The sequence below is a fragment of the Plodia interpunctella genome, chromosome 3, assembly GCF_027563975.2.
Source record: "Plodia interpunctella isolate USDA-ARS_2022_Savannah chromosome 3, ilPloInte3.2, whole genome shotgun sequence".
Taxonomy (NCBI): domain Eukaryota; kingdom Metazoa; phylum Arthropoda; class Insecta; order Lepidoptera; family Pyralidae; genus Plodia; species Plodia interpunctella.
Genome location: NC_071296.1, coordinates 8,810,234 through 8,824,510, shown reverse-complemented (window position 1 = coordinate 8,824,510; position 14,277 = coordinate 8,810,234). Strand labels below are relative to the sequence as shown.

At 33.8% G+C, this 14,277-nt stretch overlaps 1 protein-coding gene across 1 annotated transcript; it reads left to right on the top strand.

Moving 5' to 3' along the window:
- The first annotated feature begins 5,255 nt into the window (after positions 1-5,255).
- Positions 5,256-13,940, top strand: LOC128683559 (cathepsin S-like). The gene is made up of 14 exons (XM_053769304.1): positions 5,256-5,339; positions 6,027-6,129; positions 6,893-6,992; positions 7,633-7,759; positions 8,200-8,326; positions 8,924-9,036; positions 9,419-9,512; positions 9,598-9,678; positions 10,075-10,304; positions 10,668-10,794; positions 11,660-11,765; positions 12,344-12,433; positions 12,732-12,832; positions 13,133-13,940. Exons 1-14 carry the CDS (start codon positions 5,273-5,275, stop codon positions 13,317-13,319), a joined length of 1,653 nt encoding a protein of 550 aa, XP_053625279.1. The 5' UTR covers positions 5,256-5,272; the 3' UTR covers positions 13,320-13,940.
- Positions 13,941-14,277: the final 337 nt, after the last annotated feature.

Here is a 14,277-nt window from a genome sequence, read left to right as displayed (position 1 = left end):
ATTTTCTTATGTTTTTTCTACTTTACGTGTCGAAGGCATACCGAAAAGGATACACCATTGGTTACTTCATCATTTTTTGCCAGATTTCGGTTCTGGAAATAAATCTGTCACATGAATGACTTCACCAGAACCTGCCATAACTTCATGGCAGGTTCTGGTGATATACTGTGACAAAGTGTGTAAATTGCACTGTGGATAATTAGTTAGTCCATTATATTTGAATATCAAAATTAATTAACACCATATTAAAAGTTCCACAGCGTTCCAAAGCTCGTCTGAATTTAATATGACGTTAATTAAAATTATGCTGTTCAAACTGTATTAAGTGCAATAAATATAAGCGTTATCTGTTTTCAATATCCAATTAACCGAGGGAGCTCTAATTAACGAATAACGAACACAGATTACATTTTTAAGTACCTACTCAATTGTTTAGGTACGCCATTATATTAAAATTTTATCTAAAACTATATCTCCACATACGTAAAAAGTCTGTTTTAATCTGTGCCCATGGCAATACTCCCGAAGAAACCTTTATATCTACAGTAGTAAAAGTATTCTCTACAAAACATCCACCTGAGACTGATGTAGGTGCTTAAATAAAATGTCGAAGTAAATTTTCCTAAGTGCAATACGCGGCACGAAAGATGAGACTTAACATATGTATGGTAAGCCTGCGCAAGACTCAATGTTATGATTTATATCGCAATAGTACGCAATGTGCCACTTTAATGATGACATACCTAATTATCTGTAGCATATCGATATATTGATTTAATGTGTGTAATATTTTTTGCTCTCGTCACACGTTAAATCCCGCACAAAATCTCATGGCCATCTAGGGGCGTCTGAAAATCAGTGATATCACTAATAAATAAACAATAAATCATTTATAGCAAACACTTGAAAAATACATGACCCATATATCACACTAGAATCATTGAAAATAAAAATAGTACTTAATAAAAAGAAATTAGAATTAGTAATATTATTTACTATTACTTTTGCGATGCACGGAAAGCCGATAAGCCAATATATTAACTATTCATTGTTAGGGTTAACAGAATGTGAGACATTCCTTTGTCACCTTATTATTAGAAATTGTATCTCTTAAACTGAAATAAATGTAGTAATATTTGGCAATAAAGTGATTTTTATTTTATTTATTTTTATGTGTTTCCATAAGCATTTCATCAGTGACATGTTCTTTCTTTATTACCGTGTCTGTTGTTCCTATCACTAGTGTCAGATTTTATTCAAGTCGCATAAAGGCATCTGACATGACTTTTATGACGACTTCCATAGATGTTTTAACTATCAAGCGGTATTTACCATGTTTACAGGAATAAACTGATTCATTTATTCATACACTCAAGAACAAAATAGTCTAATCACATACTGCACCTAATCACCTACTACATTCAAACCATAGATATATTTTCATCTTTCGTTACGCGTATTTAGTGTTTTAGCAAGTAAAGCTGTTTTGCATCCAACTGGAATCTGATACTAAAATCCTCGTCTCGTTTTAACACATTTCCCAGTTAAAATTAGAAAGCAGTGATATATAAGGACGTCCAGAACAGCGCTGGACAGTTTCTCTCCCAATCGAGATGAAATTTGCATTTGCGAGTCCAAGTCCGCTGATTTAAATAGAGCGCACTGACTTCTATGTGCTGTGGTACATGACAAGAGATATTGTCACTTTACATATTTAAATGGATTTGTTATACATGTCACACATGATTTTAACTTAAAATTGAAAAAAATCTGGGATCGAGCGAGTCTTTACATGTCATATATACAACTAGCGGCCCGCCCCGACTTCGCTCGGATAAAAACTATAATGAAAAATAGCCTATATCACTCCTGAAGGATTGTTCTATTCTCTGTGCCAAATTTCATCGAAATAGGACCAGGCGTTTTTGAGTTTATTCACTACAAACAAAAATACAAATCTTTTCTCTTTATAATATTAGTATTTATTTCAGAATATTGTTAGCGTTGAGTTATATTAGTAGAAAAGTATAACAGAGTTCTTGTTTAGACGAACAAAATTCACCAACATTTAGACTGGGTGGACGTAACATATCTAAGCTCAAAGGCCACGTGAGAGTGGACGGAATTAAAAGCAGTGGAACGATTATTTAGACTATCTTAATAAAACTAAATTTAAAGAGCTGATGGCAAACATTTAGCCATGGATTGAGACATGATTTCTCCAATATGCAACACGGTTTTTTAGAAATGGCAATATTGATGGAGTCGTTTGCCTTTACAACTGATTTATTAGATTACTAGCTTTTATGTGAATTTCCCACGGGAACAGTTAGGTCGGTACCGTATGTCCTTCTCCGTATTTCAAACTACATAAATGCAAAATTTCAAGATTGGTTGAGTAGATAAAGCGTGGAGAGGTAACAAACAAACTTTAGTATTTATAATATTAGTTAGGATTAAAAAAATATTTAGCAATACCTTTATCATTTAACTCGCTATTTCAACATTTAACAATTATAGCAAATCGTTTACAACTTGCACCACAGTGTAACATGTAACAGCTGCTCAACCTCCCGCTATCAGCTCGAAGCACCTTTCTAATGCTAATGGAAATTCTCGGACGCCGCTAAACAATAGCCTCAAATGATCCCTACATGTGTGCGATTTCTAGCATTGTATACTGCTTTTGGTTATACTGTGGTTCATATGTAACGGTTTCATTATTACTGTTTTGAATAAGTAGATCTAATTTAATTACTGGGAGAATGGTAATGCCAGGTCTGTTTTACGTGAACGATGAAACCTAAAATTTCTCTTTAAACTTTAATTATTTTCACAAGCATATGAAAAACTATAACATGTGTTGCAGTTGTTTAAAAGACCATCTTTTAAATTTATTACTATGTGCCAAAGATTGGCGATTGATGGTCTATTAAAACCTATAATGTTGTATTATTTCTCGATAACTTATCATTTTTTCTACGTAGGTACATCAATTGAAGATTTTTATAGTACTTATACTATAACTGTGACTACATAAGCTCTATTTATTACTATGTACCATTCTTGTTGGATTATTTATTTCTGAATTTTTTTTACGAATAAAACTCCAATTTATATTGTACTTTACAATATATGGAATCCATCTTTTTCTAGGAGAATGGGATATATTAATCATGCTTTGCTGATTTCTAGAATGCCACAAGCAAACAAAAAGCCATTTGTCATTTAAATTAAGACCGTAAGGAATAATAAATTAAAGAAAATCTCAATTTTCAATGATATTAATAGCAATTCTGATGTTGTATTTATTTATTTATTTAATTTGTATTCGGATTTATGATGGCACTTCGTAAATCATACACAACTAGTACAATTCTATCATGTTCGTAAGATTCTATGAGATGAAAAGGTGCGCTAGGTATATTTAATCGGCTGAAAATTAATCTTTTTTACTAATTTTAGGTGATCAGTATGGAAAAATAATACAATTCTTATATTTAGATGAATAGGTAGAAAATTTTAAGAATTGTTTCAATAGCTAAAGTCTGGGGATTGACCGTTCTCGAGACATGAACTTTTTCGATTTCAAAGTAAATGCATGCCTATTAGGTGATGATTCCGCATATGAAAATAACATAGAGTGAGTCACACCAGTCAACTTTGACGTTAACTTTTAACTCTATGCCGCCGTGATTATGTAAAATGGCGTACTTTGCGTTGTTATAACAGGTTGAAAATAACGCCAAATTTACTGGTGCAACTCAATCTTTATTATTTAATAATAGTACACAATCAATTGAATATTATTCCACAAATGGCACTGTGAATGTAACAAAATGGCTTTCGAACCTGCACAAATGGTCATATCTTCTTGTCAATAATCGCTATCAATTTCAGTTCCTTTGAGTTGCTTTCAGGAGTACCGTGCGGCAGAATTCAATTCTTGGATGGCAGCCAACTTTGAGTGTACCTCGGAACAAAATAAATTATTCTCATACACTTAAAAATATTCAATTCATAGACATAGAAAGAGAGAGACATGATTTTGACTGGTTTCATCTTCAGCCATTGAGCATCGGAGCCCAGGATCCACTAGACGGACATGTTCGACTATGACACAGAAACTACAAAGAATTGTATAGAAACGTCGAATGCCAGCTTTCATACGACCGGTCAATATTATAGCTCATTTCACTTTCTATCTTTAATTGTAATGACTTCCGTTACTAATATATCAGAAAAGTAATCGAAGCGGTAACTATGGAAATAGCTCAAATAAACTAGATTGGATATTAATAGTTCCGGCACAGTCTTGTTAAATACTGTATAAATTAAACGGTTTTATTTAAGCTCTATTCGCGTCAAATATTGCAAATAATTTAAATAATTAACCACTTTCACTCTATATGACAACATAATATTTTCGAACAATCCGATATGCAAGACATAAATTATTATTTTTATTTTTTTTATTAGCTGTTTGAGTCCCACTGCTGGGCAAAAGCCTCCCCTAACTTCGTCAATGCATTGCTATCCTTTATGTTCTCTTGCCATTCTTTGTCGAACTTTTTGATGTCGTCCGACCATCTCGTCCATGTGGTCGTCGTCATGAATAAATGATGAACACTAAACGACAGATATTAAACGTTAAATGTAGGCCAGTGACCTTTGTAAGGTCCAAAACATCTAGGAAATAAAAAAGGTATGTGCGCGTTTAATACCTGTCATTTAGTGTATAATTATGCAACGCGAAAGTTTAAAAGTAGTTATGAATTATGTACACAAGATCTATTACCAAAAGAGAACTTTAAAAAATTGCTTTATTGATGACTAGATCGTGAGTAGATAAATCGAGAAGAGACACACAAAAAATATCACTCTCGCAAAATATAAGTTGTGGTACTACTTATACTCTACAGTCATATAGTGAGAATGATTCCGGAAAATGATAATTGAAGAAAATTTTAATGATGCATTTAAAGAAACTTTCGGTGACATTTCTTAGATTTTTTTTTTCGTTTTTAGTTTATTTTATGTCGTTTTTATTTCCAATGGTAAAACTGCTTTTTTCATGCTGCCGAACAAATGTGATAATATTTTCATTGAAAGTATTTATTTGTTCAGCCAATATTTTAACATAGTTAATGAAACATAATGAAATATTTATCACTGTTAATTATTAAGTGTTAATTAATTGTGTCAAATAATTGGTAGCAGTATAAAAGTTACTGAAAATTATCATTTGTGCCACTCGGCGAGGTTAGTGAAAATGTTAGTAACAAAATTATTATTTTTATTTAGCATAGTGGTGGTAGCACCAGGGCGTCGACTAAAGGGTAAGAAATATATCCTTACATATTATAAAACAAAGTCCTCTACCGCGTCTGTCTGTCTGTTTGCGATAAATTCAAAAACCACTGCATGGATTTTCACCAATAGATAGTATGATTCTTGAGTAATAGGTATGGGGTGGGCGTATATTGTATTATGTTTTTACCGGGTTAAGCTGCTAGTAATTTATATAACCTACATAATTAATAGTAACAACCACACACTTACATGTAACAACATAAGAAATACGGTTTTTTTTGTACCTTTTTAATACAAAGGTTTATAAAATAATCATTTTAATTAAAACCATTGGTTTTGTCAGTGTAGTTACTTCCGTGTTTATTTATCTTCAGCAATTCTTTTAATTTAACTTCTTTTACGACACAACTCAACTTGCACAAACAACTTGCAATGAATTTGGGTAGGTTGATGTGCTGTCAACTGTACCAGTAAGCCTTTTTAGGCTTTCCTCTTCTTATATTTAACTTATATTTTCCCTTCAATATTACATCATCATGTCTAATGTACAAGGTATCCAAACATATTAACTAGAAAATAGAAATTCAATTAGGTACTTAATTGAATAGATTTTAAGTTTTTTTAAGAGCAACTTAATAGAGAGAAAATCACATGATTCAGTGGGGTTTTAATTAAATATTTTTTACCCAAAAATGGTTATGAATAATTGATAGATGATAAGGATGAGGATGTGGATCTATCGTGGCCTGAAGAGTACCACTGCGAAGCGAGGCGAATGTACCTCTCTGCCAATTTGATTGAAAATTTTAAAATATGGTAAGCAAGCTTTTGCGTTACTTTTGTCTTATGTCACTATATTCAAGATTAAAAGCATTCCTATTATATGTTGATAAGAACTAAAAGTATTAAATAACCTAATTCACAAAATTTATTTAAATTTTATGGTGTGTAATGAAAAATCGATTAAGCCATTGATGTATTGTAGAATCCAGCCCCTAAACTGTAGTACGAATAACGGGAAAACACTAATATGCTTTCCTGTTATTCGTAGTATAATTGCAGAATAATAATTTATTTTCGGTTACACTGCCTGTGTGGTTTTCTTACTTGACTTATTTATTTTATTCATGAATAAATAAAGTGTCGGATTACGATCTTGATAAAATGAGCCCACACGGCGGGCAAGGTTTTTGGAGTATTTTCACTTCGTCAATTTCTTACGATTTTAGGTTCGTACTTCTTTGTCTTACGATTTTAGGTATTTTTAATAAATTTTGAATTGAATTAGGTATATTAGTACTTGACCGTCCTAACTCCTATTAGAATAGAATATAAATAGATATATAGAATATAAATAGAATATAAATAGATATATAGAATATAAATAGAATATAAATAATTACAAAATAATAGAATAGATTCTATTATTTTGTAATTATTAATATTCTGTGTGGATTAGGTATTATATATGTTTTCAGTGAAATAATAAAGAACAACTCTAACCTGTCAATCTACTATGTTTTAATAGCATCGGTAAAAAGTTAGACGAAAAAGACTAAAAATTTACATCTGTTTTTAGGCGCACCGAGAAAAAATCCAGAGTCGACTACAATGATGGCGCAGTAAAGAGCATTATTGTTCCAACGAAGTCAAGGAGGAGTCATGGAATGAGATATTATGTAAACTATAACTAGGCTATATACATAGTAGTATAACTAGGCTAATGTACACGTGTTTGCGCTAATATTTTAAAAATATAAAGACTATAGACTACAATACAATACTATAATTCTTTATTGCACAAATTAATTACATAGTATACATAAGTACAAAATGTGTATATATATACACATTGTGCAAAAGGCGGCCTTATCGCTGTAAGCAATTTCTTCCAGACAACCTTATGTGTACAGGGCACCCAATCTTCCGAACTACTGAACCAATTGCCAAAATTCTTTCTTATGATAAATGATTGTCACTGCCCAACAACAATTGCAATACCGGGGCTTTAGGTGCGTCAATTTATAACTACGAGTATGATACTAAGATAACGAGCCTCGGGATGCAGCTATCTTTCATATATATCAACGTTACAAATGGTATTACTGCCTTGTGCAGTCTTAAATAATTGACTCTGCAATTTTCTTATTAAAAAGCTTTAGACAACTTCTCTACTTTTACTTTATTTTTGTCTTTTCAACTTTACGGTACGTTGAATGGATATAAGTATAGGGTAAATCGTTTATCGCAAAAAAAATGTTTTCGTTTTTCATGAAGGTTAATTTTCATTTAGAGTTTATGTCACAATTATTTGCCTAGATCTTTCCAAAAACTACCAACTATGAAGAAAACGAAATGGCTTGTGAAAAAACAAAAGGTAGCAGGGGCGAGCCAGAAGAGCCGGTGGATCTGTTGCCAAACACTTTTGAAAACTACGTAGCAGTGGGTAAGTACTTTACTTTTTTTCTTTTATAGGATGAACTTCTGTGCACAAAGCAAAGAACATCTGATACAAGTTCACGTTTTTGAGTATCATATATTGAATGAAATATACGCTAAGAAGAAGACGCATAGAAAGCCTATGATTATTCACTTTAAAACCTCGGTGGCGCAGTGGTAAAGTGATTGCCTCTGAACCGAGAGGTCCCGGGTTCGATCCCCGGTCGGGTCATGATGGAAAATGATATTTTTCTGATTGACCCGGGTCTTGGATGTTTATCTATATATAGATAAACATCCAAGACTGTTATAAAACATAGTATCGTTGAGTTAGTCCATAACACAAGTCTCGAACTTAGTTTGGGGCTAGTTCAATCTGTGTGATTTGTCCTAATATATTTATTTATTTATTTATTTTTATTTAAAAATTGTTTTCCTATTTCGTAGAAAACGACACTATCTTCGGCGTACCTGTTACTAAGTTTTTTGCCGAAAAGGAAGAAGATGGTTCGAAGTACAAGTTGACACTATGGGCTAAGTTTGACTCTGATTTTGATTCTTGGATACCTATCAAGTACGTAAATATTTTATTTTATATATTCATATTATTACTTATTTGAAGAACAACGATTGACTAACACATAATGGTCCATCATACAATGTTTTGTACCTACTACTAAACTAATTTCTTTTTTAATCATTTGTTCAGTGTAAATAGTGTAATCAATTATACAAGTACATATACCCATTGCAGCGCCACGAAAACTTCGCAGGGTTTATCTGGGTGTCAACGAGTCGCTGTTATTATACTTATTTATTAATTCCGCTCTGCCGATCTGGCATGATAGGGACCAACACTGTTCAAATGAGTTTCTTTCGGCATTTCTTCTCAGCAGTGGTCGTTCCGAAATGCCAGTTGTTTTGTAGCTTGTGAGAAATAACTATAAATATAAAAATTGACGAGAAAACGTGCCTGTGAAGGTCTAATTTCTGAATAAATGATTTGAATTTGAATTTAATTAACATATTAAATAGTTGTTTTTATTAGCCTGCAGTGTCCCACAGCTGGGTAAAGACACTCTACTTCGCATCCATACTTGTCCATGTCCAATTCTTATTAAATCAAAAATTATAATAGGAAATAGCGAATATATCAATGTTCCACTTTCAGATATGACGAGGAAGTGTACAACTCCTGGTTCGGATACCTGGACCATCACGACATATGGGAGTTCTATAACTACGAGAAGGATTTTGCGGATGACGTCTTCGATGTGTCTTCTTGTAAGTTCAAATACTCTAAACTGTAACTCCAATTTACTTTTGATATTTTATTCAAAACTAGCAGCCCGTCCCGGCATCGCTTGGGTAAAGCCATAATAACTACTATGAATGCGGCTATGATACACTGAATCTTTTTTTTTTTTTTTTTCAATTAAAACAGTTCAATTTAGAATTCAGCTTGAACATGCTAATATACGAATTCTTCAGCGTCGTAAGTGTTCAATTTAGAGGTCAGCTTGAACATGCTAATATACGAATTCTTCAGCGTCGTAGGTAGGTATATACCATTTTACTTATGTTAAACCACCCGCAAACGACATTGCAGGCTGCACAGCTAATAGGCAATAATAAACTATAGACTATATTTTTATTATTTTTTTAGATGATTGTGTTGAATCTGGCAAGACATCCCTGGAAAATGAAATAAGTTTTAAACACCCAAATAAAAATGACCATATCGATCGAGTTTTTAATGCGTATGTATACAGTTTTGTTATCAGTTAATTATACAGTTTTTATAACCATGAAGTACTTTTCTAACCGTACCAATCTGTCATTTAGGTATAAAGAAAAACACAATAAAGTATATTCAAACGAAAAGGAGCACTCAATTAGAAAGAGGATCTTTCAAAAAAATATTAGGTAAGTAAAGTTATTTTATTTAGGTATACATATATATATAATTATGCATCACAATTAAGGATTCCGACCGTGCTAAGTGAAGACGATAAAGTTGGAAAGCGGACTCTGGGCTCCAAAACTCAACGCCCGCGGAAGAAACCGGTAAAACGCTCAAATAAGAGAGAATTATGCGCCGGCCACGCCCTCCTTGAATCGTCTAGCGCACATGCCCAATATGTCATACTCTAGATACGCCACTGATTATAATGTAGTCGCCCAAATCAAAAGGGCGCCCGGCACTTACGCCATTATTGCCGTTGTTTTGTATTCGAACAACGGCAATAAAGACCTAAGTGCCAGCCGCATGTCCCTTTTGATTTGGACGGCCACATATGGTTTCTTACTTTCCTGACGCAGGCTCGTCGCTGCAAGGAACCGTCAAAACCTTGGCTACAAACTATCCCTGAACCATTTCGCTGATCGCACCCCTGAGGAAATGAGGAAGCACACAGGGCTGGTGAGGCGTCAGGCGAGGAAACCTGGCAATATCCCGTTCCCTTACGATGAGGCAAAGGTTAAATCTATGAGCGACAGCCTACCTGATGAATATGACGCACGGCTGATGGGACTAGTCACCTACATTAAAAGTGAGTTTGTCTTCTTCTCTATTGACATTGGTCTTTAGTAATGACCTGGCAGCAAAAGTACATAACAACATAGAATGCGAAAGTAAAAAACTATGACAGTTGTTTCTCGTTCCGCAGATAAATAAATTAAGGTAGAGGGTTATAAACTGGATTAAACCTGGCCATCGCGTTTCGCAATTCTTGGTTCTGTCTATTTGTTTAAAGCAAGAACTGATTTCATGCTATGCTTCGCCATACTGTATGTACTGTATATATATTTTTGAAAGATTCGGCTGTGATTTTACAACAACCGCCTGTCTGACATCAACCCTCTCTAGGAATGCTGTTGTTTAAATATTTTAAAACATGCTATTATTTTTCTAGATCAAGAAGATTGCGGGTCGTGTTGGACCTTTGCCACCACTGCAGTGATCGAGGGCGCCATCGCCAGAAATAATGGCGGGAAACTGGTGTCACTCAGCAACCAGGCGCTCATTGATTGTGCGTGGGGGTGCGTAAATCTCTGTCAGTCTATCAAAGTGAATGTTTATTTATTCAGAAATTAGCCCTTAACAGTTTCGAATCGACTACTGCTAAAAAGAATGGCGATACACACTAGTTGTCCGCCGCTCGCGAACACAATATTATTTTTACAAAATTGTCAACATTTCAAAAACGATCGATAATATTATAAACAGATTTTGTCGCCCCACGAACTTAAAATTTCTATTGACATTTCCTACTTATTGACATTTTAATTTCATCAAAATCAGACCAACGTTTCGAAAATGTAAAAATAAAATACTTATAATTTGATGAGCCTGTATTTCTTTATTATTTATAATAAATACAAAAATTAACATTAATAAAATAATAGAATATTTTGTCAAAAAACCAAACATTCAACTCATTTATTCAGAAATTAGACCTTCACAGGCAATTTTTCTCGTCAATCTTTATATTTATAGTTATTTCTCACAAGCTACAAACTACTGGCATTTCGGAACGACCACTGCTGAGAAGAAATGCCAAAAGAAACTCATTTGAACAGTATTGGTCCCTATCATGCCAGATCGGCTTACCATTATTGTTTCTTACATTTTTTTTTCTAATAATATATAAAAGTACATAATGTACATAGTCAAAAGGTATATCAAAACAGGTTATGATTGTGATCCGAGTGCTGATTATAATATATATATATATATCGATGTGAAACACAATTAACTTACATGAAAATATATGAGAAACGAGATGACCAGTTCCCTCTGGCAGCACCCGTTCACGAGTTGACGCATGGGACAGCCATCGCGTAGCTCAACCATAATAGAGGGAACCTGACGACCCGGCCCACGACACCAAAATGCATGTTTCAGATATGGTGCGGCAGGATGTAACGGTGGCAGCGACGACGCAGCCTACGAGTGGATTAGAGACTATGGTCTGCCCACTGAGGAGGAATACGGCCAGTACGCTAACAGGGCAAGTAGAACATTTTTTCAATCAATCAATATTTATTTGCTAGAATACAGTATAAAAGTGTTACAATTTTGTATAAGGTACATGTATTCCACATTATGGCAAGGCATGCAAATTTTTATTTATTTATTTAAATTATAAATAGAATTTACAAATGATAAGAAATTAAATTGTACATTACATTAAAAATATATTAAAAAATGCATATAAATTATTTCAGAAATTAGACAAGATTTCTATTTAAATTTAAATATTAATTAATATCATAAAAATGTTATCATAATGTTTTCTCATCTTCCGTCTTCTTTCAATTTATTTTATTACCTCCTATGTCTATGGTATCCGTATGTCTATGGTATCCGTATGTCTATGGTAGTTCTTGTATCCACTAACGTTAGATATTCAGCTTAGATCAGCTATTTGGCTACCACGCTGTACCGACAACCAGTCCGACATGTAAATTGTAAAGCCAACTGATAGACAATTGATTTACAAATTGATAGGATTTCATTATTACTATTTATGTTTTGGCAACTTGAAATATATATATTAATATAACATATTGTGTTGCAATTTTATAGGATGGATTCTGCAAAATCGACAACATGACCAGGACCTACACCATCAAAGGCTTCACAGACATTACACCCAATAGCATCAATGCTATAAAGGTAAACTGTTCTTATTGCTATATATTAAAGTCGAATTTCGAATGTATGAAACTATCTCGCATAACTGAGCCTCACTCACTTCCCTTTGATGTGGAACAAGGCGACTACTATGAAACATAATTGTGTGTTGATACGTTTTTGCGCCCATAAGTTTTCTCTCTTTTTACACAATGCGTACACGACATTGGTAAAGAGCATGCGAGCGTCAGTAACATAATAAGTACGTATATTCGCCCTCGAATATGACTCTGTCTTCCTGTGACGAATGAAAACGTGATACCTAACCTGTAATTTTCAGGTGGCGTTAGTTAATCACGGACCAATAACAACCTCCGTACACGCTAGCAATGAGTTCTCTCTCTATGCGGGAGGAGTTTTCTACACATCCGAAGCGGACTGGTCAGTAAAAATAACTTACTAAAGTAATTTACTATTACTTTGACGACAACTTTAACCTGTGTGGAAGTCAAAGTTAAAGTTATTTCAGTCAGCATTCACATTTAGCACAGTTCCAAATTCTAAATTATTTCCGAAACACATTTAAGTACTTATTATCTTTCAATGTCACACCGGTCGATGTCTTATATAAAATGACAAGGAAAATATTGTAAGTTCCATGAAATAAATCCTAATTTTTACATAGAACGTTTCTTGCGGGAAGTTAGTAGTTAGATAAGTTTGTCCTAATATTTGTTCCAGCCCTAAAAGTACGAACATGCTTAACCACGAAGTTGTGATCGTCGGCTACGGAGAAGAGAATGGTGATGAGTTCTGGATCGTGAAGAACTCATGGGGCCCCACATGGGGCATCGACGGGTACATGCATATCGCTGCCCGGGACAACGTGTGCGGCATCGAAACTGAACCCACTTATGTTATTGTGTAGCCTGTGATAGCCACGGAATTTGGATTAGGACAATATAAGTGCCATCGACCGTCTCATTGCCTATTTTTGTGTAATACCAAATAGCACAGTTACTCCAGCAATATAGTACCTAGTGTCGTTGAAACAGTGCTATGAACTGGCAATGTGTTATGTACTGCTCAATGGTATACACAGTTCTTCGTATCAATAAATTAGAAACAAATGTACAGTTCAGGGCAGATAAACCTGACTCATATATTTCCATGTAGTGACCTGCAGCAGATCAGGTATAGGTATTTACACTCACCTATTCGTGTTACATCCGTACGTATCCTATTTTAAAAATTCAAATTTCGACGGAAATTTGGTTCGAATGATTGTGTGTGTCTCACATGTTCATTCAAACCAGCACAGCATGAGTGGACTCTGTCTGAGGGCTTCTTATCAGAGTGCTACGCCTTATGTCAGTCAGGTGACGATAAACTTACGCGTCTATGACACTTATATTGTCTTAATAAAAATCGGACTTTGAGGATACCTTATTATTTTAATTGTATATTTTTTAACAGCAAGCTCAATATGCACGTGGAATTTTTATTAGTTAATTAGTTGATAATTTAATATAATGAATCTAGAAGCTAACCATAGGTTTTATATTTTGTACCTTTACTAGTTCCAAAATGTTGGCTGCTGAACTATTTAAAATCGTTTCCAAAAGTAGCTCACTACAAACTACCTATAAAACAAAGGCAAGTTTAAAACTATATTTAAACACAACGGATTTTGATGCGTTTTTTTAAAATAGATAGAGTGATTTAAAAGGAAGGCTTGTTTATTTATCAATTTATTTAGCTAAATACAACGGTACACAATATGTCTCCTTTTAAAGTATTTAGTAAGAAAAAATAGGCACTTAAAAAAATTTCTTAGAGAAACACAATATTATCATCCTAAAACTGCAAACAATTCCTGACAAGCG

Bases quoted from the DNA above. Each gene is read 5' to 3' on its own strand.
- LOC128683559 (XM_053769304.1), top strand. From the start codon at position 5,273: ATGTTAGTAACAAAATTATTATTTTTATTTAGCATAGTGGTGGTAGCA. The intron at 5,340-6,026 runs GTAAGAAATATA...AATAATTGATAG, and splicing joins ACCAGGGCGTCGACTAAAGG to ATGATAAGGATGAGGATGTG. The intron at 11,766-12,343 runs GCAAGTAGAACA...GCAATTTTATAG, and splicing joins ACGGCCAGTACGCTAACAGG to GATGGATTCTGCAAAATCGA.